Genomic DNA, 22367 nt, shown 5'->3' on the forward strand with positions numbered 1-22367 from the left:
GCTGTTTGCAAGGAATATAAATCCTTCCATTCCCCATCATCCAGTCAGAGCTGAAGAAGCTTCTTGGATGAGAAGTGAAATGTCTTCAAAGAGAAAAAAGGAAGTCCAGTTGCCTCGTGAAAAAGCAACCTTAGAACTAAGGAGAAATTTCCTGCAGAACAATTAATCAGTGGAACGACTTGCCTCCAGAAGTTGTGGATGCTCCAACACTGGAAGTTTTTAAGAAGAGATAGGACAACCATTTGTCTGAAATGGTATAGACTTTCCTGCCTGAGCAGGGGGTAGGACTAGAAGATCTCCAACCTCCCTTCCAACTCTGTTATTCTGTTATTCAGTAGTAAATTAAAGATTACTGGTATGTGAATACAGCTACTGTCTAGATTTTTGTAGTTTCCTGCTTACAGGAATTTCAAATCACAGAGACTGTCAATGGGAAGAATATAATACAACTTATGTGAAGGAGGACGCAGTCACATCAACAGTTTTTCAATAAAGGTATAATTCTGATTAGCTCCAGGACAAGTGGACAATTAACAATTATCACATTAAAATCAGTTAAAATAGTGAAGCAGCAATATTAAAAATCATTTTTCATGAGTCAGTCCACACTCAAGGGATAAAACAAAACTTTTTTTTTTTACTAGTCAGGCAATTACTTTCCAAGAATTGATCTCTTAAAGAGGTTCAATCTAGAGGGCTTACTCTAAATATCTCCACTTTGTAGCTTCCATTAGACTCTCCCTATGGAACCTTTTCCCACTCTTAGGTTATCACTTCATCTATTCCTTTTTAAGCTTTAAACACGGGATCTTGTAAACTAGAACCTCCTGCTAGTCCATTTACTCTTGCTAGATTAATCAGGAAGGGAAAAGTGTAGAGTGATTTACAGAGAAATAGGCCCATAAGGGGATGCTGATGAAATCATTAACCATATGGAGTTGAATTGGGGATCAGTTAATTACACTGCAAATCAGAGCAACTTGTCCATTATTAGTTCATTGTTCTAATCTCTGCATCCAGTCACGCTTTTAAGTTTCCACACTCAGCAGTCCTCTAATCACAGTGGAACAGTTAAAGAAGCACTTGATTTCTCTAGTGTTTCTAGCCAGCACTTGCTGCTTGTAAAGGCCATAGTTCTCTGCAGTGTAATGTGCCAGAACAGTCCAGGTTGAGGCTTCTGGAGTTTTTGTATTACTTTTCCTTTCAGCTCAGAAATAACAGTTAATTACCCGTAAATATAAATTTGAGTTGTATTATTTGGGATCCTCAGGTATGTTTGATTTGATTTGATTTTATTAAATTTATATGCCGCCCTTCTCCCTGAGGACTCAGGGCGGCTCACAAGAATAAAAATTTAAAAAACATAGAGTAAAAAATTTAAAAGAGAATTAAACAATAAATGCAAAATTACGAGACAATTTAACCCAGTAAAAAGCCTAATTAAAAAACGTAGTCAGTCCAGGCCCGCTTGTTGGAACAACCAGGTTTTCAGGTCACGGCGGAAGGACCGAAGGTCAGGGGCTGTCCACAGCTCCGGGGGCAGTTCATTCCAGAGGGTTGGCGTGCCCACAGTGAAGGCTCTCCCCCTGGGGGTCGCCAGCTGGCATTGCCTGGCTGACGGCACCCTGAGGAGGCCGACTCTGTGGGAGCGAACCGGGCGATGGGAGGTTGACAATGGCAGCAGGTGGTCTTGCAAGTACCCCGGGCCTAAGCCATGTAGGGCTTTAAAGGTTATTACCTTGAATCACACTCGGAGGGTAACCAGAAGCCAATGCAGCTCATGCAGGAGTGGTGTAACATGGGAGTACCAAGATACTCCCATAAGCACCCGCGCGGCCGCATTTTGCACCAGTTGAAGCCTCCGGGTGCTCTTCAAGGGCAGCCCCATGTAGAGAGCATTGCAGTAATCCAGGCGAGAAGTGACGAGGGCGTGGGTAACTGTGCATAGGGCATCTTGGTCCAAAAAGGGGTGCAACTGGCGCACTAGGCGAGTAGTTATCTGTAGATTTGGCTACTGTGTTTATTATAAAATATGTACCATCACGCTCCTTAGCAGGAGAAGCTGTAAGGTGCAAAGTGCAGAAAAATAATGAGATGTAATGAACAAAAGAAATTAAAAGCAGGAGGTGAGGGCAAAGAAAAATATATTTAAATTTAATTTTATATATATTCATGAGAATTTGGTGGGGTCTTATCTGAGGTTGCAGTTCTGCCCTGGACTTGAGTTTCTGTCATTTGATCATTGTCTTGATAGCAGCTCTTCCTCCTGTTCCTGAAGGATATTCCTTCTGCCCATTATACTCCCTTTGCAGATATATTGATTCCATACCTTATACAGACGGTTATGTGTACATCAGCTTTTGTTCTTTAAACATTTCTTCGTCTCTTAAGAATATCACCAAGTCCAATCACTAATCACTATTTCAGTTCTACTTTTTGATTCATCACCATCATGCGTGTCTCTACATTGTTCTACATTGGATACAAAAGGATCTTGACAGATTTGAAGATACAGAAGGATCTTGACAAACTTGAACATTGTGCCCTGTCTAACAAAATGAACTTCAATGGTTCTACATTTAGGCAAGAAAAACCAAAGGCACAGGTATACTATAGTACCTGGCTCAATAGTAGCAACTGTGAGAGGGATCTTGGAGTCCTAGTGGACAATCACTTAAATATGAGCCAGCACTGTGCTGCAGCTGCCAAAAAAGCCAACACAGTTCTAGGCTGCATTAACAGATGGATAGAATCAAGATCACGTGAAGTGTTAATATCACTTTACAATGCCTTGGAAAGAGCACACTTGGAATATTGCATCCAGTTTTGGTCATCACGATGAAATGATGTTGAGACTCTAGAAAGAGTACAGAGAAGAGCAACAAAGATGATGAAGGGACTGAAGACTAAAACATATAAAGAACAGTTGCTGGAATTGGATATGTCTAGTTAAGGCATGTCAAGCTGCTGGGCCGTGGGTTGGATGCATCACACCAAAACTGCGCCCACCCATTGCTGGCAATGGGGGAAAAGTCACGTGACATCACGTGACGTCACAAGTTTGACATGCCTGGTCTAGTTTAATAAAAAGAAGGACTGGGGTGACATGATAGCAGTGTTCCAATCTCTAAGGAGTTACCACAAATAAGAGGGAGCCAAGCTATCCCACAAAGCACCTGACAGCAGCACAAGAAGCAAGGGATTGAAACTAATCAAGGAGAGAAGCAACCTAGGAGAAATTTCCTGATAGTTAGAACAAATTAACCAGTGGAACAACTTGCCTCCAAAAGTTGTGAATGCTCCAAAACCGGAAGTTTTTAAGAAGAGATAGGAAAACCATTTGTCTGAAATGGTTTAGGGTTTTCTGCCTGAGCAGGGGGTTGGACTAGAAGACCTCCAAGGTCCCTTCCAACTCTGTTATTCTGTTATTCTTTTGATTTAATGTCAAATTAATCCCATTTATTCAGTCCACTGTCAATATTTTTATTTGACCAAATTAAAATTCATAAATGGTGTAACAAACTTTTAAAATTCTAAATCAGGCATCATGTTCAACAAAGCATTAAAAAGACAGGGAGAACTGTTAGTATTGAAGCCTGAAGTAATGATTTTCATCATGTTCTTAAAATGAGATGTGAGACAAAGTTGCAGATATGTTCTGAATAATTGAAAAGCTTGCATGCTATTTGGAGAATTTGAGCTGGCTTAATAAAAGTGTTGCTGTAATATAGACTTTGAAATATTATTTATTCCACATATATAGTACAAATAACAATTGTATTGTTTTTACTGAATTTATAAAGTTGCCTAAATATTCTTAAAAGTCTCCATCTGGTTCCCAAGACACCTTAAATATAAACTCTTTGAAGTATTACAGCAGCTGCCAGGCTCCCTAGCTCAAACGTAGCAGAAATATGGCTAGATGAGAATTTGGATTGTATACTAAGATGAAAGTATTTTAAAGTTGATTCTCTTTTGTCAATACATTATAAAGTAAATTCTTCTTATAACTGTAATAATCAATTATGGCACTTCATTTCTCTGCCTTTTCCATGGTTTAATGGAAATATTGCTTTGTACTTTTCCAATTTGGACCTAAGCAACACAGGAAGAAGAAAGTACAGTAATTTAGACTATAAAGGGGCTCTTTCGACTCTTGTCTATACTTAACTACCGAATGAACTATAGTGAGGGCTATGCTTGCTGCTTGAAGCAATAAGAGCCTCTTAACATTTAACTATATTCCTTTTCCTTGTTTCTCTGATTTCATTGTTCTTCCTTCTTTTGTCTTTTCATAATCTTTTTTGAACTGTGTTTCTTCCTAGTTCTTGCTTCTCAAAACCTTGGCTGATTAAAGTCTTCCACTTGCTCCAGTCCCGCTGTTAACCTGGAAGTGCCAAAGCTTATGCCAGAAAGTTGCCAATTCCACCTTTTACAAGTAGGAGTGCAAGAATTAATGTGTCTAGAGGAAGGTGGGAGAATGGGCTGTTATCCTCCCTGGCAAGGCTGCTCCTGAATGTTATTCTCAGGAGATTAGGAAACAAGTTATAGGCAGGACAGAGGACTGGGGGAAGTACTGTATAGTAAGATTGGAAATTGTTATTGATTGATGCTTTATAATTAGCTATTAAGGTTTGAGATTTCCCACCAGGGCAGTGCCTGGCATACTGCTTAAGGAAAAGAGAGAATATTGTAATTTTATGAAAGCTGACTAAACTCCTATTTTTCAAATGTATAGGAATTAAAGTGAAATTTGTGGTGTGGTTCTTTGAACAAATAGTGCATACAGAAATATACATGTATCTGGGATAATAAATGTGCAAAATATACTATGCCATATATGGGAAGGTGTTTGTGCAAAATGTCCATAGAGTTATAATCTGTAGATAATTTTTCACTTGACCTTAAAGCAAATGCTTCAACTAATGTGAAAATGAAATAGAATGGAAAATGAATTGGAAAAATGAAAGAAACTAACATTGCCTCATTAATGACTTATAGCAGTGGGTGATTAAACCAGAAAATTACTTGAAAGTCTCATTCCAAAATAATTCCTGTTGATACAAACTAAGTATGTGATACATTGATAGCATTGCAAAATATGTCTTCCGGTATAATATTTGTCTAAAACAAATGGCTTACCTTTTAAATATCAAACATCCTGGGGTCTCTCTGATTCACTAGTTCTTGAGAGAAAAAGATAGCAGTGAGTACAATTGTCCATGTCAATACTCTTTGCTAATGGTTCTGGCAGGAGCTAATAAAGCAGCAGTTGATGACTGCTGATGGGATCAGACTGAAGGCTCCCTGAAGACAGATGATGTCCAGAATCTTTTTTACACAGAACCTTTGGAATGGGAGTGAGGCAGTCCTGTTGTTAAACTGGGATCTCTCCTTTCCTTCAAGTTCCAAGAGAATAGTGAATGAAGCCTGTGAGTGCTGGAAATGAGGAAAAGGAACTGTTTCTAAGTTGCTGTGGGTTTCCAAGGAATTCTAATGAGGGTTAGAAATCTGTTGGGACTTCTTGCTGTATAAGCTCTATAACTTATACTCAGCTGCATATTTGTATCTTTATCCCTCTATGTAAACTATATGTCCGGGATTACCATTAATGTCCAGTGACCTTTTTCTGGCTAAATCCTTGGAGATTTTGAGTGTTTGAACAGAAAGGTGGGCAATGAATTGAACCAAAAAAAATCTGAAAACTCTCACTGCTCTGATGGTATATTAAGAGAAGAATCACCATTAAAAGATGTATAGGTTCAGTCAAGGACTCCCAGGAGTTAAAGCTGACTTCTTGGGGGTGGGGAGTATTGGCCTAGAAAAATAGAAAAGGCAATTTTCCAGCTATTTCCCCCCCCTCAATGTTATAACTCTGACTTGCTGTGATTCATCCTCTTGGTAAGAAGTTAAAAAATTGTTAGCAGTTCTTCCTGATTTTGGCTTACTTGGTTGCTGGCAGTAACTACCATTTGGAAACTTTTTAGTTTTATGTCCAGAACCACATGAATGAGCCATGAATACTCATGGCTGAAACTTCTTTCCTCCTCTCCATAGAACAGAGAGATTGCTTAAATGAGTGGGGGGGGGGGAATAAAACCACAACCAATCTCTGTAGGCAAAGTCTCCTATGCCTGACCTGTTTTTTTTCCTCCCCTCCCCTCACAGAACAGAGAGATTGGAGGGGAAGGAATTAAAAGACACTGTGGGAAGTCAGCCCCCCCACCAAGAGAAAGAAATATTAAAAGGGCAGAAAAATGTATTTCCTAAAAGGATCTTAAAGAGGCAGAAAAGCATGCCCAGTTTTGTTTAATAGCCCCAAGTTTCCCTCCCCCAAGCAGAAACCAACTCTGTAGAAATGCAGATAATCTTGTCAGAAAGACTGGAATCAGGAAACTGGGATTAGCAAGAAAGATCCCTAGAATCAACACCAAAAATCTAAGAGTCATCAGCCACAGCACCAGGGAAGCAGGATATGACCCTTGGGACTTAATAGGATTAACCCACCACCATCAGAATACCAGAAAGGCACACCCAGACTCAGGTCAAAGTACATGACACAGGAAATACAAAGCCTCAAACAGGAACAGGAAACAACCTCAAGAGCCCCAGAGGGTATAAAAACCCACTCCCTACATGTGCTCACTCTGTTTTTTCCAGAGCCATCTTTCTGTCTGGCTCTCCTCTTCAATAAACTGCAACCTTCTTTCTAAAGCAGTTGCCATGTTGTTTATTCCCAGCTTAGACTGAACCATGATGAAGACTTTTCCTTCAACAACACCAAATGGGCACACAAGCTCTTTCTCTAGTGCACTTTGGGCTGCTGGTGCCACCAAATTCCTTTTGATGTATATTTCCCATTGTATGCCTGTTTATTCTCTTGTAAACCCTTCCTTTCCAACAAACATTAATTCTCTTCTTGCTAATTATCTCAATACCCTGGTGAGCCTTCCAAAGGGAAGGAAAGAAAGAAGAAAAGGAAAGTATGAAACTGATTAGTTCTGTCAGTTACAAGTAGGAGCACCAACAGGTACTCAATGTGTCAGTGGTCTTCAAACCTGGCCCTTTTATGACTTGTGGACTTCAACTCCCAGAATTCCTCAGCCAGCGTGATTGGCAAAGGAATTCTGGGAGTTGAAGTCCACAAGTCATAAAAGGGCCAAGTTTGAAGACCCCTGCTCTATATAGAGCGTGGTGGTGCAGTGGTTAAAATGCAGTATTGCAGGCTAATTCTGCTGACTGCCATCAGTTCAGCAGTTCAATTCTCACTGGCTCAAGCAGCCTTCCATCCTTCTGAGGTCAGTAAAATGAGGACCCTCTATTCTATGGGGGCAATATGCTGGCTCTGTAAACCTCTTAGAGAGAGAGCTGTAAAGCAAGTGGTATATAAGTCTAAGTGCTATTGCTATTCCTGCCCTCTTGGGAGTATTCCAAAGGGAGGAAGAGTGGGGAAAAGGAAAGCACAGTCATGGTCATGTGATTTCTCATTTAACAATTGCTTCAAATGACAACTGAGCTGCCAGACGATAATTGAAGATTACCTACATGGGGAAAATGGACATAGCTCCTTATAATGAATAAAAAAGTAGGTTCAGGCATTTGGTGTACAGGTTCCTATGAAATTATTTCAGAAAATGCTTAGCTGATTAGGCATCCCTGTCATAGGTAGTTCTCTCAACATATGACTTCAGGGAATAGATTCATAAAAGAGAAGAGAGGAGAGAAGTAGCTTAAAATATAAGTACCAGAAGAAAGTGTGGTATGAGCTGGAGTTTCTAAATGGTTGTTTATTTCTGACTTTTCTGAGCACCCCTCTTACCTTCAGCATTCTTCTCCAGCTATTAACAGGTGCAACCATCCTATGCAAGGCAGAGCCTTTTTACTGAGACCATCCCACACCATTTTAAAACCAGGCTCCATTCTCTTGGTGGTTCAGAAGTTTCCTTTTCAAAATTGCACAGTGAGCATACCAAAGCCTCCCAGGCCTGGTGAGGAGGCAGACTGAGACCTCCTGGGGCCTAGCAGGGTAGAGAGCATGTCAAAACTTCTCAGGCCATGGCAGCTTTGCCACTGAAACATCACAAGCAGGAGGAAAAATGAGGAAATTGAATTCTGAGAGAGTGACTATGAAAAGTATTCAAGGACTTGATTTATAAATTACTTGCTTCAATGTGAGGAACTTAGGATCTCCAGATTGTAACACACATGATAGGAGGACTTCTTACGATGCTTTACTAAAGTATATGTTGAGGATTTGTAACCATACTTAAGAGCAAATCTGAGGTAATATCTGTTGCTTCTTTTGGAAGAACTTCCAAAATGAGACCAAGACTTACAGACTTTGTTACATTGCAAATGATCAAAAAGTTGGATTAACTGAAATTGCTGGTTTGTGTGCTAGAGAGTATATAGCTAACTTGGATGTTTCTGTTCTGCTGCTTTACTTGGCCAGTTCCTGCTCTGGATGGGTCAATATTCTATGCCAGGGGTCTTCAGACCTGGCCCTTTTATGACTTATGGACTTCAACTCTCAGAATTCATTAGCCAGGCACCCTGCTGAGGAATTCTGGGAGTTGAAGTCCACAAGTCATAAAAAGGCCATGTTTGAAGACCCCTGTTCTATGCAGTTGACTTATGCAGAAAGCAGAAGCAAGAAAAGTATTTTTACAAATATTTTTATTATATTTCATAAAGAACTATTAAAATACAAACCAACATAAAGGGGAAAGAGGGAGGAGAATAACAGGACAAGTTAAAATGTGACCAAAGATACATCAAACATATATAAAACAAAAATGACCTTCAACTTTTTTCATTTCAAATTTTCTCTAATTTAAATAAAAATTTAATATTTAAACTATCTTAAAATGCTAATAGTCAACATTCTAGAAAAGCAGGAGCAAGAGCTGAAGATGACAGTTTGTATCTGAGTGTCAAAGTTTCCAAGAGATTTGGGGTAATATAAATGATTAGAGGAGGGGAGTGTTACTCTTGCTATAGATCTGTAAACTACTTCTCAATCTGTAACTTTGCAGATAAAAGGATTCTTGCAGAGATAGGTCCCCAGTGTGTTTTCTATAAAAAGACTTGATTATGCAGAATATCCCACATATTCCTTGTTCAAGGAACAATGTGACATATTGTTTTCTCAGTTATGTATGTATTAAAATGTCATCAAACCACTCCACCAAAGTTGATTCTCTTAATGCCAGCTGAGATTCCCTGGTGCAACATCTGTAAATAAAGTTCAGCAGTAAAATAAAATCTCTGAATAAGAGTTTCTTAAATTTAGGCAGAACTTTTGCTGCCAGAAACTGCCTTGAGTTCCTCAGTCTGTATGCATTGTGTTTCTTTTATCAAACGGTGGCCTTTGGTAATACATTTTAGAACATCTTAAGCCTTTCCCCCCAACATAACCACCTATAACTTTGAGAATTTTGAATAAATCAGCCAAGAAAATCCTGATAAAATATTTAGACACTCCACTTTCTCTATTGGTTCAGGTAGATTCTGTTTTCTTGAGATAGAAGAGTATGGGAATGAGTTTTTTAAGATTGATCAGATAAGCTTTTATCTGGTTCTTTTCTTAACCTCAAGCTATCACCCACATTCAAATTATAACTGTTGGAAGTTACATGACATTACATGATATCACGACTCAAAGCTCCCAGTCAATATGTCATCAGAATAATATCTCCCAATTCCAATTGGATGAAACACTGATCATCTTGGATGTCTTAACCATTGATCTGCCTAGTAAAAGAATGATCAGACTGAGTGGTTAATACCAAAATACTTCAAAGGTACTTTGAAGACTTCAGCGTTTGTTGTGAAAATATCTGCTCTCCATCCCCAGTTCTGAAATATTACTGAGGAGTTATACTTCCAGAACTAGAAGTCAAAGTTTCTGATTTATTGGACATTGCTCCCCAGCATGCTTTAGACATAGTGCTTTATATTATGAATTATGAGCTACTAATGGTGCTAAGAGGGACGCGGTGGCTCAGTGGGTTAGGACGCTGAGCTTGTCGATCGGAAGGTCGGCAGTTTGGCGGGTCGAATCCCGAGTGCCGCGTAACAGAGTGAGCGCCTGTTACTCGTCCCAGCTTCTGCCAACCTAGCAGTTCGAAAGCACGTAAAAATGCAAGTAGAAAAATAGGGACCACTACGGTGGGAAGGTAACAGCGTTCCGTGCGCCTTTGGCGTCTAGTCATGCCGGCCACATGACCACGGAGATGTCCTCGGACAAGCGCTGGCTCTTCGGCTTTGAAACGGAGATGAGCACCGGCCCCTAGAGTTGGAAACGACTAGCACGCATGTGCGGGGGAACCTTTACCTTTACCTTTAATGGTGCTAAAAAAGGGTGGGAATTAGGACATTCTCAGCTGTTCACTGACAACAAAATTGTACATTATTTATCAAAAGCCATCTTTTGTCTTATTAATGTGATTGCTCCAGAAAACTGACTCAGTGTTCTTTAATAAAAGGTGAAGGATTGTCTCACAGTCCCAGAAGCAGAATAGTGCTTATGAACAACAGACAAGACTAGAAACAGCAGCCTCTTTCTCTCATTAGAAAAATATTTCTGGGAATAGTACAACTACTATTTCAGATATGGGCTTTTAACCATTCAGGCTGCTTTAATGATATTTCAAATGCTGCTCTTTGCTTTTAAAATCCTAAAAAAAGTCTTTTCTAAACAGATGGTAAATTTTAGCAGAGCCTAAAGACCAAGAAATTCTTTGCCCTTTTAATCTTTTATTAAACAAGTGGCTAATCATTTATATATCTAACTACTCTTTGGTTCCACTGGCTATATTCCAACTTTCTTCTTCATTCATTTAGATGTCAGGTAACAAAAAAAGCTAAATCTTTTCAACTAAGGATGCTTAGATCTTAAAGTCTGTATGTTAACAACTCCAGTAGGAATTGCATATTCAAATTCTTGAAATGACTTTTGAATCTCTGTCATAAAAGATTTTGACATTTGATATTAAATTTTTATATTGGATTGTTAGACCTTGGACAAATGACCTTTTTTGAATGGAACAGTAACCAAAGTTTATTGTAAGCAAAGAAAAAAATATTTTTGTGAAATACATAAACACAGATTATCTCAATACATTTTTTTTCGTAAAGTGGGATTAATCTAAAGGGATTGTCTTCACCTGTTACTTACAAATGCAATATTATTTGCAATTTTTATATAGTCAGATCTTTTTGAAAAAGTACTAACTTTTTTGTAGATTGTATTGTTTTACTCCATGGAAGTGGAATAAATAAGTGCTGCTTATGGGTGATATAGACATACAACATTGGGGATGTCTGTTTCTATTCATTCTTCTCCTTATTTCCTTAGCTGTATGTGATCCTCCATGCCAGAACAAGGGATCCTGTAGCCGTCCCCAGCTTTGCATTTGCCGCTCAGGCTTCAGAGGTCCCAGGTGTGAAGAGGTGATTCCAGAAGAAGAGTATCATCCTCCTGGCCTTGCAACTACCTTTCAGTCTCCGGCAGGTTCCCTTCTAAAGAGAATAAGCAGTGCAGAACAAAGAGAGCCACAGCTATCTATCATACAAAAGCTAGCAGCTGGGTAAGTTACCCCAGGTATATGCAACAGTGATTATTCCCTTTTTGTAAGTTTAACAGAGGTGTAGTGGAAGGACAGCTACAATAGCTCCGTTCTAGAGCAAATGTGGAGAATAGGAAAGATGTATCTGCACATACTCACCAGCTCTGAAGATACTGTGGACTAAGAAATCCCTCTTGAAATATATCTGCCTAGGATATGTAAGTTGGATTGATAGTAAAACTGTGTTTCTATTACTGCCTTAGAAAATCCACTACCTCAAACCTGCTGCTAATTTTGTTTCTAGGTACTTTTTCTGCATTTTTCCTGCATCTTTATTATAAACCGTAAGAAAGCAGTCATGTATAAAATGAACTGCTATCATTCCCTAGGTCTCGGTCAAAGATGAGAGCTTTCAGTGACTCATGACTACTGCATGGTAAGCTTACAGTGTTTAGGAAGGAAGCAGATAACAATTACTAAAATGTGAGGATATTTTTGGGATTGCTGTTATTATTGTGGGGAGAATAGATATCTGTTTTAGAACATGAGTAAAATTTAAAACTGAATGGTTAATCAGAAATTATCAGTAGTAAATATATAAACTACAGCTCTTAGTTCCCATGGCACCTCCTGTTCTTTTTTCTTTTGACTCCTATTCCATGTTTGGGCAAAAAAGATTTTAAAACTTGGTTTAATAGTGCTTTTATGATTGTGTCTTTCAAAAAAACAAAAAACAAAAAACCTGCAGCGAAAAGTGCCAGTCATTCAATTCCATTACCTCCCCAGTATAGCTTTAGAAGTACATTTTTAAATGTAAGAAGAATAAGTCTTAACATTCTTTCAAAACAGTGCTTCATCTGGATATATAAAAAGTAGACATAGGGTCCTGGCAAGCACTTTGGAAAGTGCAGGTCAAGAATTATTCAGGCAGACACTTTTGTCAAGGCAAGGGGTCTTGGCTATCTTGATACACATTCAGTGTGTGTGTGTGTAGGGTTTAATACAGTTGTCCTCGACTTAAAGCCATTTGAAGTTACAATGGCACTGAAAAAGTGACTTATGACTGTTTTTCACATTTATGACCCTTGTGTATCAGCATGGTCACATGATCAAAATTTGGACATTTGGCAACTGGCATGTATTTATGACCATCCTGGGCTCCTGTGATGACCATTTGTAACCTTCCCAGCTGGCTTCCAACAAACAAAGTCTATGGGGGAAGCCAAATTCCCTTAACGACCTGATGATTCACTTAATAGCTGTGTAAAACTGGTTGTAAAATGGAGCAAACCTCACTTAACAACTGCCTTGTTTAGCAATGGAAATTTTGGGCTCACTTGTAGTCATAAGTCAAGGACTACATTTAGCTGGATGGAAGGGGGCATGTCTGCAGCAGTCTAAAGTAACCTGTAGGAGTTGGATTCTCTCACCTTGACTGCATCATCAGCCATATCCATCATGAAGCATGGTAGACTGTTACCTATGATATTGGTAGAAGAGGAGAAGTCTGCTTTGAATCTGGAACAACTTTAATCTGCTTCAGCTGTTGGATAAGGATGAGATGAAGGAATGGCTTAATGGCATTAAAAACTTATTGGTTACATTTGTGTCACTTTTAGGGAGAATATGAGGATTAGTGCCAGCATTGACAACATGTGTTTTGGGTGACATTTGACCATTTTAAGGAGATCCTTTTGATTTTCATCATGCAGAATGTTTGGTACAATCCACAAAATGTGTCTACTGTATCTCTTTATGTTTTCCTATATCAAGATAATTTATGAGCAAGTTAAAAAGCATAGATCCCCCAAAAGATCCTTCATTGACTCCACTTCTTATATTTCTCCATGCAGAAAATTGTCCATTTATTTTAATCTGCATTCTGTGCTTTTAAAGGACAATCCGTCTTATTCCATGACTGCTAAATTTACTCAAGATCCTGTTTCATTTGTGTGTTTTCTCAAAAAAGATTTGCTGATTTTTCTTTCAGCAATATTTATTAATCTATATATTTCTTACTTTTTTCCTCTGTTCCCACCAATATGTCCAAAAGAAATATCAAGCCAGCCTGCCTATAATTTCCCATTGGGTCTCTTTTTAAAATTGGTGTCATGTTGTCTATTTTCCAGTCTTCTAGCACTGAATCTGATTTGAAGAATAAATTACATATGCCTAAAGGTCAGCATTTCTATATTTTTGTTTTTAAGCTTTGGGGTAGATACTATTAGGAACTGGTGATTTGTTATGTTATACTTTTGCTACCAGGGTTTATACTTATTTCTGTTCTTGTTTATTTACTTGGTGAATATATGCTTCGAAACTACAGTTGACCTTTCTTCAGTCATTTTCATTTCAATGCCCCATTTATTTGATTAGGATTTTACAGCTTAAACATCCTATAATTATGTGACCCATCTTCATGATTTTTCCTTGCAAAAACTCATTACAAGACATGATTACCCATTTTATATATATTTGCCATTACTCATGGCTAATATCCTGAATAGCTTCATGCAATCACATTTCTCCCTCACAGTGATAGGATTTAGACTCAATTCTAGATAAATTTTTAATCCTAAATGACCCAATAAAGATTACTAATCAGTTTTTGCATACTGTACCTATATCCTTCAGAAAACTTCTCCACACACTACATGAAGCAAGATATGATTAGAAAATTTTCAGTATAATATAAAGATTTCTTTCTATAGGAATTATTACTATTATTAATTCTACATTAAAACAATATTATTTATGCTAAAGTCAACCATTTTTAATCACCCATTTACTGCCTCCATAGCTTACCTTAACATTTAAGATATATTTTATACAGTGGATCATAATATTACATTTAAAAAGATGATAATTAAATGCTTTTGCGGTTTCTGGTTGGAATTGCAAAATACACAAGTTTACAAATAATTTTGCACAGCCTTTCATGGTGCTAGGTCTCTATAGGAAACATCGTTTATATCTATTGCTTGCAGATCAAAAGGTAACATGTAAAGTGACAATGGTGAATGATGAGAAAGACAAAATTCTTAATCCCTATTTTGCATCTACCATCCCTCAGAAGAGAAATGGATTTTAGCTGGACATTATTAAGTCACTGAGAGTGTGAGTGTCAGGACCCACCTCAATCCACATCTTAGGAAATAAGAACTCTTGGATGCAAGTTTAGTCCAAAAGGAAAATGTTTACTAGGAAGGAATCGATTGTGGGAATACAAGACGGAATCTGAGAAAAGTTACATTTCAATCCTATATAAACCATTCCCATTCCAGTCCCTCCCCTCATCCATTTGGTCAGGCTGTCGTCAGTTGCTAGGTGTCAGGTCCTTCCATGGGAAAGGGAACTCTCCTTGGTTTTATGGTTATTGCTTCCCTTTTTCAGTTGTAAATGAAGACACAAACCAGATCTGTCTGTCCCCCTCCCTTCCCCCATTAAAACATCCCCTGTTGTTTGAAAATCGCTTTAGTAACCATCCTCTCCCCCCCCCTCGGAGAGATGGCAGAATCCCCAGTAATAGCACGTTGTTCTACCTATACAATTATGAAATGTGATATAAATGGATTCTGACATTCGGCTCTCCTTTCAGAAAAAAGATGAGTCCATCTGTGGGGAAAGAAACCATATAAATGTTAGCCTGGTTTGTTTGGATATTCTGTATGAAACCTCTTAAGCAACTTAGGTGCTTTAACATGGAGTTTGTTAACCCACTCGTTTTCTGAGGAGGGGAGGTGTTTCCATGCCACTAAATATTGTATCGTTCCATGGTGTTTTCTGGAATCTAAGATTTCTTTCACTTCAAAATGTTGTTCTCCTTCCACCATGATGGGGGGTGGTGGTGGTGGGATTTTTTCTCGTAGTGGAGATTGTTGTTCTCTCTTTAATAGACTGCAGTGGAAGGTTGGGTGTATTCGTCTAAGATTTTTGGGTAGTTCTAATTCAACTGTTACTGGGTTTATGATTCTTTTAATTGGAAAGGGTCCAATATATTTTGGTCCTAGTTTTTTACAGGGTTGGAGTGATTTCAGGTATTTTGTGGATAAATATACCATCTCTCCTACCCTAAATGGTGTGGGATCGGTTCTTTTTTTGTCTGCCTGTGTCTTGTATGCTTTTCTGGCATCTTCCAACGCTTTCCTAACGATTGGCCATGTATTTTGTAATTGAGCAATCCATTCCTTCAGATCAGGGATAACCGGTTCTTTTGGGGTTAGTTCTGGTATTGGGTTGAAACTCTGGCCTGTAGCTACTTGAAAAGGAGTGTAACCTGTGCTTGAGTGGACTGCATTATTATATGCTACTTCTGCAAAAGGCAGTAGGTCCGTCCAGTCGGACTGCTGAAAATTAATATAGCATCTCAGATATTGTTCAAGTATATTATTAAGTCTTTCAGAGGCTCCGTCTGTCTGAGGATGGTGACTAGATGACAGTCCTTGGGTGGTTCCTAAGAGGGATAAAAATTCTTTCCAAAATGCCGATGTAAATTGCACCCCTGTGTCAGATATGATGCGTTGTGGTACCCCGTGCAATCTGTAAATATGCTGTACAAAAAGTTTTGCTAATGCTTTTGCAGTCGGGATTTTTTGGCAAGGTATGAAGTGTACTTGCTTAGAGAACAGATCTGTGACAGTCCAGACTACGGTGTTTCCATTACTTTCTGGCAGTTCTACGATAAAATCCATGGCTATTTCTTTCCATGGGGGTGAGGGGTTTGCCACCGGTTGTAACAGGCCTGGCGGTTTCCCTTGCAGTCTTTTGGCCATCGCGCAAATTTGACAGCTACCCACATAGCTTTCTATGTCCTTTTTCATAGATGGCCACCAAAATTGCCTTTTAGTTAAGTGTAGGGTTTTTACAAAGCCAAAGTGTCCTGCTGATTTTGTATCATGGCACAGTTGCATGAAATTGATTCTCTGTGTGGCAGGTATATATAGCTTCTCCCCCACCCACGGCAGTCCATCTTTAATTGTGCACACATGTTTATTTTTCTGGAACCATTCATCACTTTCCAAAGATTTCCTGAATTCTATTCCAGTTTGGCTATCTACCTTCGGCTTCATTTTTTCTTGTGCCCTGGTGGTGACTGGTGCTGCCAGTTGTTGTTCCGGTACAAGTGGTTTAAAGTCAGTAACTCTTGTGCTGTTATATTGGGGCATGCGGGATAATGCATCTGCCAGGAAGTTCTTTCCCCCCGGTAAGTGTTTGAGAGTGAAATTGAATCGGTGAAAATGTTGGGACCAGCGGGCTTGCTTAGGAGTGAGCTTCCTGGGCGTTTTTAGTGCTTCCAAATTTTTGTGGTCTGTCCAGACCTGGAAAGGTATTTTATTTCCTTCTAAAAATTGGCGCCATGTTAGTAATGCCCACCTCAACGAGAATGCCTCTTTTTCCCATATTGGCCAGCGTTGTTCTGTTTCTGTGAGTTTTCTGGATGTGTATGCGCATGGTTGCAATGTCCCCCCATCATTTTCTTGTAATAGTACGGCTCCTACCGCTACATCACTCGCATCTGCCTGTATTACAAAAGGTTTATCGGGATCTGGGTGTTTTAGGACAGGTTCAGCAGAAAAAAGTCTCTTTAGCCTCTCAAATGCTGCTTGACATTCCATTGACCATTTCAGAGGCTGGCTGGGTTTCACGGGTGACCCCCCCTTCGTTTTCAACAAATTTGTGAGGGGCATGGCTATTTGGCCAAATGCGGGGATGAATTGGCGGTAGAAGTTTGCAAACCCCAGGAAACTTTGCAATTGCTTCCGTGTGCGGGGGGGTGCCCACTCTAGTACTGCCCTGACCTTCTCAGGGTCCATTTCGATGCCCTCTGGAGATATGCGATATCCCAGGTAGTCGATTTTTTCCTGATGGAATTCACACTTCGATAATTTAGCATATAAGTGGGCAGCTCGCAACTTCTTCAGGACTGCTCTGACTAGTTTGATATGTTCCTCTTTGGTTTCTGTGAAGATAAGGATGTCATCGAGGTAAACCAGGACCCCCTTATATAGGTGCTCTCTCAGCACGTCATTAATTAATTGCATAAAGACTGCGGGGGCCCCTTGCAGTCCGAATGGCAATACTTTGAATTGATAGCACCCCATTGGGCAGTTGAATGCAGTCTTCCATTCGTCTCCTTCCTTAATCCTAATACGGTAGTATGCTTCCCTCAGGTCTAGTTTGGTAAAAATCTTTCCTTTCGATAGGTGGGATAACATATCCTTCATTAGGGGAAGGGGGTACAGATTACATTCACTAATTGTGTTCAAATTTCTATAGTCCACAACCAAACGAAAGGACCCATCCTTCTTCTCCCTGAACAGAACCGGGGCGGCCACTTTGGGTTTGGCAGGCTCAATAAATCCTCTTTCTAAGTTTTTCTTTATGAATCTCTCCATTTCTGCCATTTCCCTTGGGCTCATGGCATACATCCTGGGTTTTGGGAGTTTTGCCCCAGGTTTGAATTCTATGGTGCAGTCTGTGGGGCGGTGGGGGGGAAGCTCATCTGCTCTTTCCTCACTGAAAACCTCAGCCAGGTCCCTGTATTCCTCTGGTATCTCTGGTAATCCCTTCTCTTTCCCCACTGCTGCTGTCTCCTCCCTCTGGGTTGGGGGGGTGCTTTTGGAGTCTACGTTCTTCTGCCCCCCCTTTGGGAAGTTGAGTTCTGCTGTCCTCCAGTTTATCCCGGGGTTCCATTTCTTCAGCCATTCCAGTCCTAGGATCATTGGGCATTCCATGCCTGGGGCCACTATAAACGTTAGGTGTCAGGTCCTTCCATGGGAAAGGGAACTCTCCTTGGTTTTATGGTTATTGCTTCCCTTTTTCAGTTGTAAATGAAGACACAAACCAGATCTGTCTGTCCCCCTCCCTTCCCCCGTTAAAACATCCCCTGTTGTTTGAAAATCGCTTTAGTAACCATCCTCTCCCCCCCCCTCGGAGAGATGGCAGAATCCCCAGTAATAGCACGTTGTTCTACCTATACAATTATGAAATGTGATATAAATGGATTCTGACAGTGAGGTAACTGCAGCTGAGCATAGATATCAAGAGTGTAACTTTGCTAATTTAAATGAAATCAGATCAGATTCCAAGGCCACAAACTCTCAGATAAGTAGATTTATTGTACAGCAGTTATAAAGCCATTATTAAAGAATTTTGGTTGTTTGCTTTGTAGCAAAACTGCGCCCTATTTATATTGAAATCAAGGTTCAGAATTATTGCATCTCTTTTTCTCATTCAAGAGATGTAAGAGACTAGTTGGTTTAGTGATTACAGACTTGGCACAGTAGTCGATGTGACAAGAAGATGCATAGATTTTGACATCTTCTTGGTGTGAGACCACCAATATCCCTGAGAAGGCGGATAGTTCTTAAATTTTCCATAATCTAGAGATTCAGTACTTTTCTTAGGAAAGGGAGAATATATAACTAGCCATAGTAATAGAATTTTCTCCGTTTCTAGAAATGGGAAAGGATAAATCAGAAGATATCCCTGAAGACCGTCTGTCTGAACACTTATCCAAAACATGTGTTTTGCTATTACTCAATGCAAATTTATTTAGTGAAGTTAGGAGTATGTCTTTCAGCATCCAATTTCACCAACAAAAGGTGCTAGTAAAAGGGGGTGGAATGTTCTAATTGCAAGATAGAAAAGGAAAGCCGATCACAGGGAAGAAAATATTGAGGCTTACATAAAAGATCACATATAACTAAGGGTACAGATGATATGAACATTAAAATGGGGTGGAGGGGAATTATGCCCACTTGAATTAATGTGTGACTTTCTGTGAAGTTTGTAGATGTTCCAGCTTCTTGCGGTCTGTTCAAACCTCAGCAGAATGTGAGGCCATTCCAGGAGGAAGGCCAAGACTTCCTTGTTAAAAACGTCAGAGTTTCCTTTAGTGGGCAGTCACTGTCTAGAATAAAAGACACAAAGGGAAATTTGTGTCCCAAATCCTTAACTGTCTGGAAAACAATAGCCCCTCTAAGCAAAATCAGATGTATCCTTTTGAAATACAAAGGGACAAATGAGGCTTTGAAGGTACAGGAGGGCATTGAGAGACTGTTTCAATTGCCATAAATTGGTAGACTATGTGTACAATTAACCTCTCTCTCTCTCTCTCTCTCTCTCTCTCTCTCTCTCTCTCTCTCTCTCTCTCTCTCTCTCTCTCTCTCTCTCTCTCTCTCTCTCTCTCTCTCTCTCTCTGTGTGTGTGTGTGTGTGTGTTGAGATACTCCTTGTACCAGCTCAAAGAGTGATCTCTGTATGTTCTGCCAGGCCATTTAATGACCACTTCAGAGACTAAAGAAGAATAGACCCAGAGGGCCTGGCTGTCTATTTCTCTACTTTAGGCTTTTGGTGCGGTGTTCATTTTTCTCTAATAATTCAGTGGAAATTATATAAGAGAAGGAAGTGAATCACTGGTTTATGTGGCAGCTGGCCAATAGGGGAGGCAGTTGAATGAGACAGAAATAAAAAAAAATTGCCAAGAGATTTAAGATTAAACAAAAAAAGTGTGACTGGTTGTCAGAAGGCTATCATGGTTACATGCTTTCTTTAAAAAATATTTACAGATCTATAGAGTATACATTTTACTAGTGCTTTAATAGTAAATTTTTTTGGTAACCTTTAATGAGAAAGATCAAACAATCGTCAGTGAAGCAGAAATTGTCTCAAACCTGATGGAAAGCTTGACACAAGCTATTTCAATCAATACCCATCTTTTGTCTCCTAAATAATGTTAGTATATATATTGTCTGGGCTTAAAAATGAGTAACAGAAAGCTTGAAGTTTTACTTCACTATCATTGTGCACTGTCTAGTATAAAAACAGTTTGTTTCTGAATAATTCCATGAAGGGAGAATGAACCTTTGTTGACATCCTATTCAGGGCTTCCTATGAGTGTCTGATTAAACTTCATGAGCTGTGAACAATTGCTCACTTACAATATGCCATTCTTTGACCCTGGCCTTGAAAACATTTCACAGTGGTTGGACCCACCTATATCTAAAATTTAGAGGTGTACTAAAAACCTAAACTTAACAGAATACAGGTAGTCCTTGTCTTAGGACCTTAACTGAGAGCAAAAATTCTGTTGCTAAGTGATACAGTTGTTAAATGAGATTTGCCCCATTTTACGACCTTTTTTACCACATTTGTTAAGTCAGTCACTGCAGTTGTTAAGTTAGTAGCATGGTTGTTAAGTGAATCTGGTTTCCAAATTGAGTTTGCTTGCCAGAAGGTCACAAAAGGTGATCCATAGCCCCAGGATACTGCAACTGTCATAAATGTGAGTCATTGCCAAGCATCTGAATTTTGATCACATGGCCATGGGGAGTCCTACGGGAGAAGGGCGGTATATAAGTCTAATAAAGATAAGATAAAGAAAGATGCTGCAACAGTCATAAGTGTGAAAAATGGTCATAATGGTTTTCAGTGCCATTGTAACTTTGAACGGTCATTAAATGAACTGTTGTAAGTTGAGGACTACCCTATACCATTTCAGACACTCTCTTCTTGTCCAAATTGTTCTTAAAAACCTACATTGTTGGAGGACCCTTCAACATCTGGAGGCAAAATCGTTCCAATGATTAATGTTTTAACTGTCAGGAAATTTCTCCTTAGTTTTAGGTTGGTTTTCTCCTTGATTGGTTTTCATCCATTGCTTCTTGCCCTCCCTTCAAGTGCTTTGGAGAATAGGTTGACTCCATCTTCTTTGTGACAGGTCCTTAGATATTGTAACACTGCTATCATGTTACCTCTACTTATTCGTTTCATTAAACTAGACTTACGTTTTGGCCAATTCAGTTTGCTAAGCCTGGTGCCATGGTATTCTAGAGATCTCTATTTGAGTTATTTCAGAATATCAGAAAATGGTATAGAAACACACCCATCTATCTATAATCTACCTCTGATGGTCCCTTCCCCTGATATTAATTAGGAATTATGGGAGGTGAAGCCAACACAACAAATCTGGATAGCTCCAGATTGAAGAAAGCTTTTGGAGAGAGCAGTTGGGATGAAGAATAAAGTGGGGAATTAGCCTGGACTCATTACAAGAGGGTAAGGTCTGGCTCCATCTGAATGCCTTTGGGCCTTATTTAATCTTTCCCAGGTGAAAACTACCAGTCAGGGGAGATTCCTATGAAATTGGCATAGAACAATAAAGTAGGTAGTTTGAAATCTACATGTGTGAGTCTGGTTGTTCATGCCTGACAAAAACTGTTCTAAACTCAATCTTAATGGATGTCTATCTAGACATTTTGGGTGTGGGAGTTAAATCTTCAAATTTCATCATTGTTTGATAAATGTGATTTGTGACTTTAAAAACAACCTTTCTTTCACATGTGTTAGTTAATGGTGTCTAAGAATGAAAGATGTTCAAATTTAATGCACAGAGAACTTTGATATTGAATAGTATTCTCTTCCAAGCAACAGAAATGTATTGACTGTCCAAATATATTCTTCACAAATATATTTATTTATAATACAGGAATATATTTAAATATTATTAGAGTGGTTGATCCATCTAACTCAATAATGTTAACTCTAACCAATGACATGACATGATGTGACATGACATGATCCAATCTGATGTAGTGGTTAAGGCACTAGGCTAGAAATCAGGAGACTGAATTCTAATTCTGTCTTACACATGAAAACCAACTGAGTTTGGGTCAGTCATCCTCTGTCAGCCCTAAGAAGGAGGCAACCGCAAACCATGTCTGTACGTTTTTCAGAGACTAGTCCAGGCATTCACCAGGAGTCAAAACTGATTTGAACGCTATTCTGTATAATAGCT

The 22367-nt window shown here is 39.2% G+C and overlaps 1 protein-coding gene across 1 annotated transcript in view; it reads left to right on the top strand.

The window, feature by feature from the left end:
- Nucleotides 1-22367, top strand: part of LTBP2 (latent transforming growth factor beta binding protein 2) — a gene marked incomplete at its 5' end in the record, with an annotated part of 133281 nt that overhangs the window by 10298 nt on the left and 100616 nt on the right. Inside the window, one exon of the mRNA XM_081323993.1 lies at nucleotides 11360-11591. Within this exon, the coding sequence (XP_081180119.1) occupies nucleotides 11360-11591 (232 nt within the window). The remainder of the gene's footprint in view (nucleotides 1-11359; nucleotides 11592-22367) is intronic.

This window comes from Vipera berus (genome assembly GCF_964194415.1).
Source record: "Vipera berus genome assembly, chromosome: 1".
Classification (NCBI taxonomy): domain Eukaryota; kingdom Metazoa; phylum Chordata; class Lepidosauria; order Squamata; family Viperidae; genus Vipera; species Vipera berus.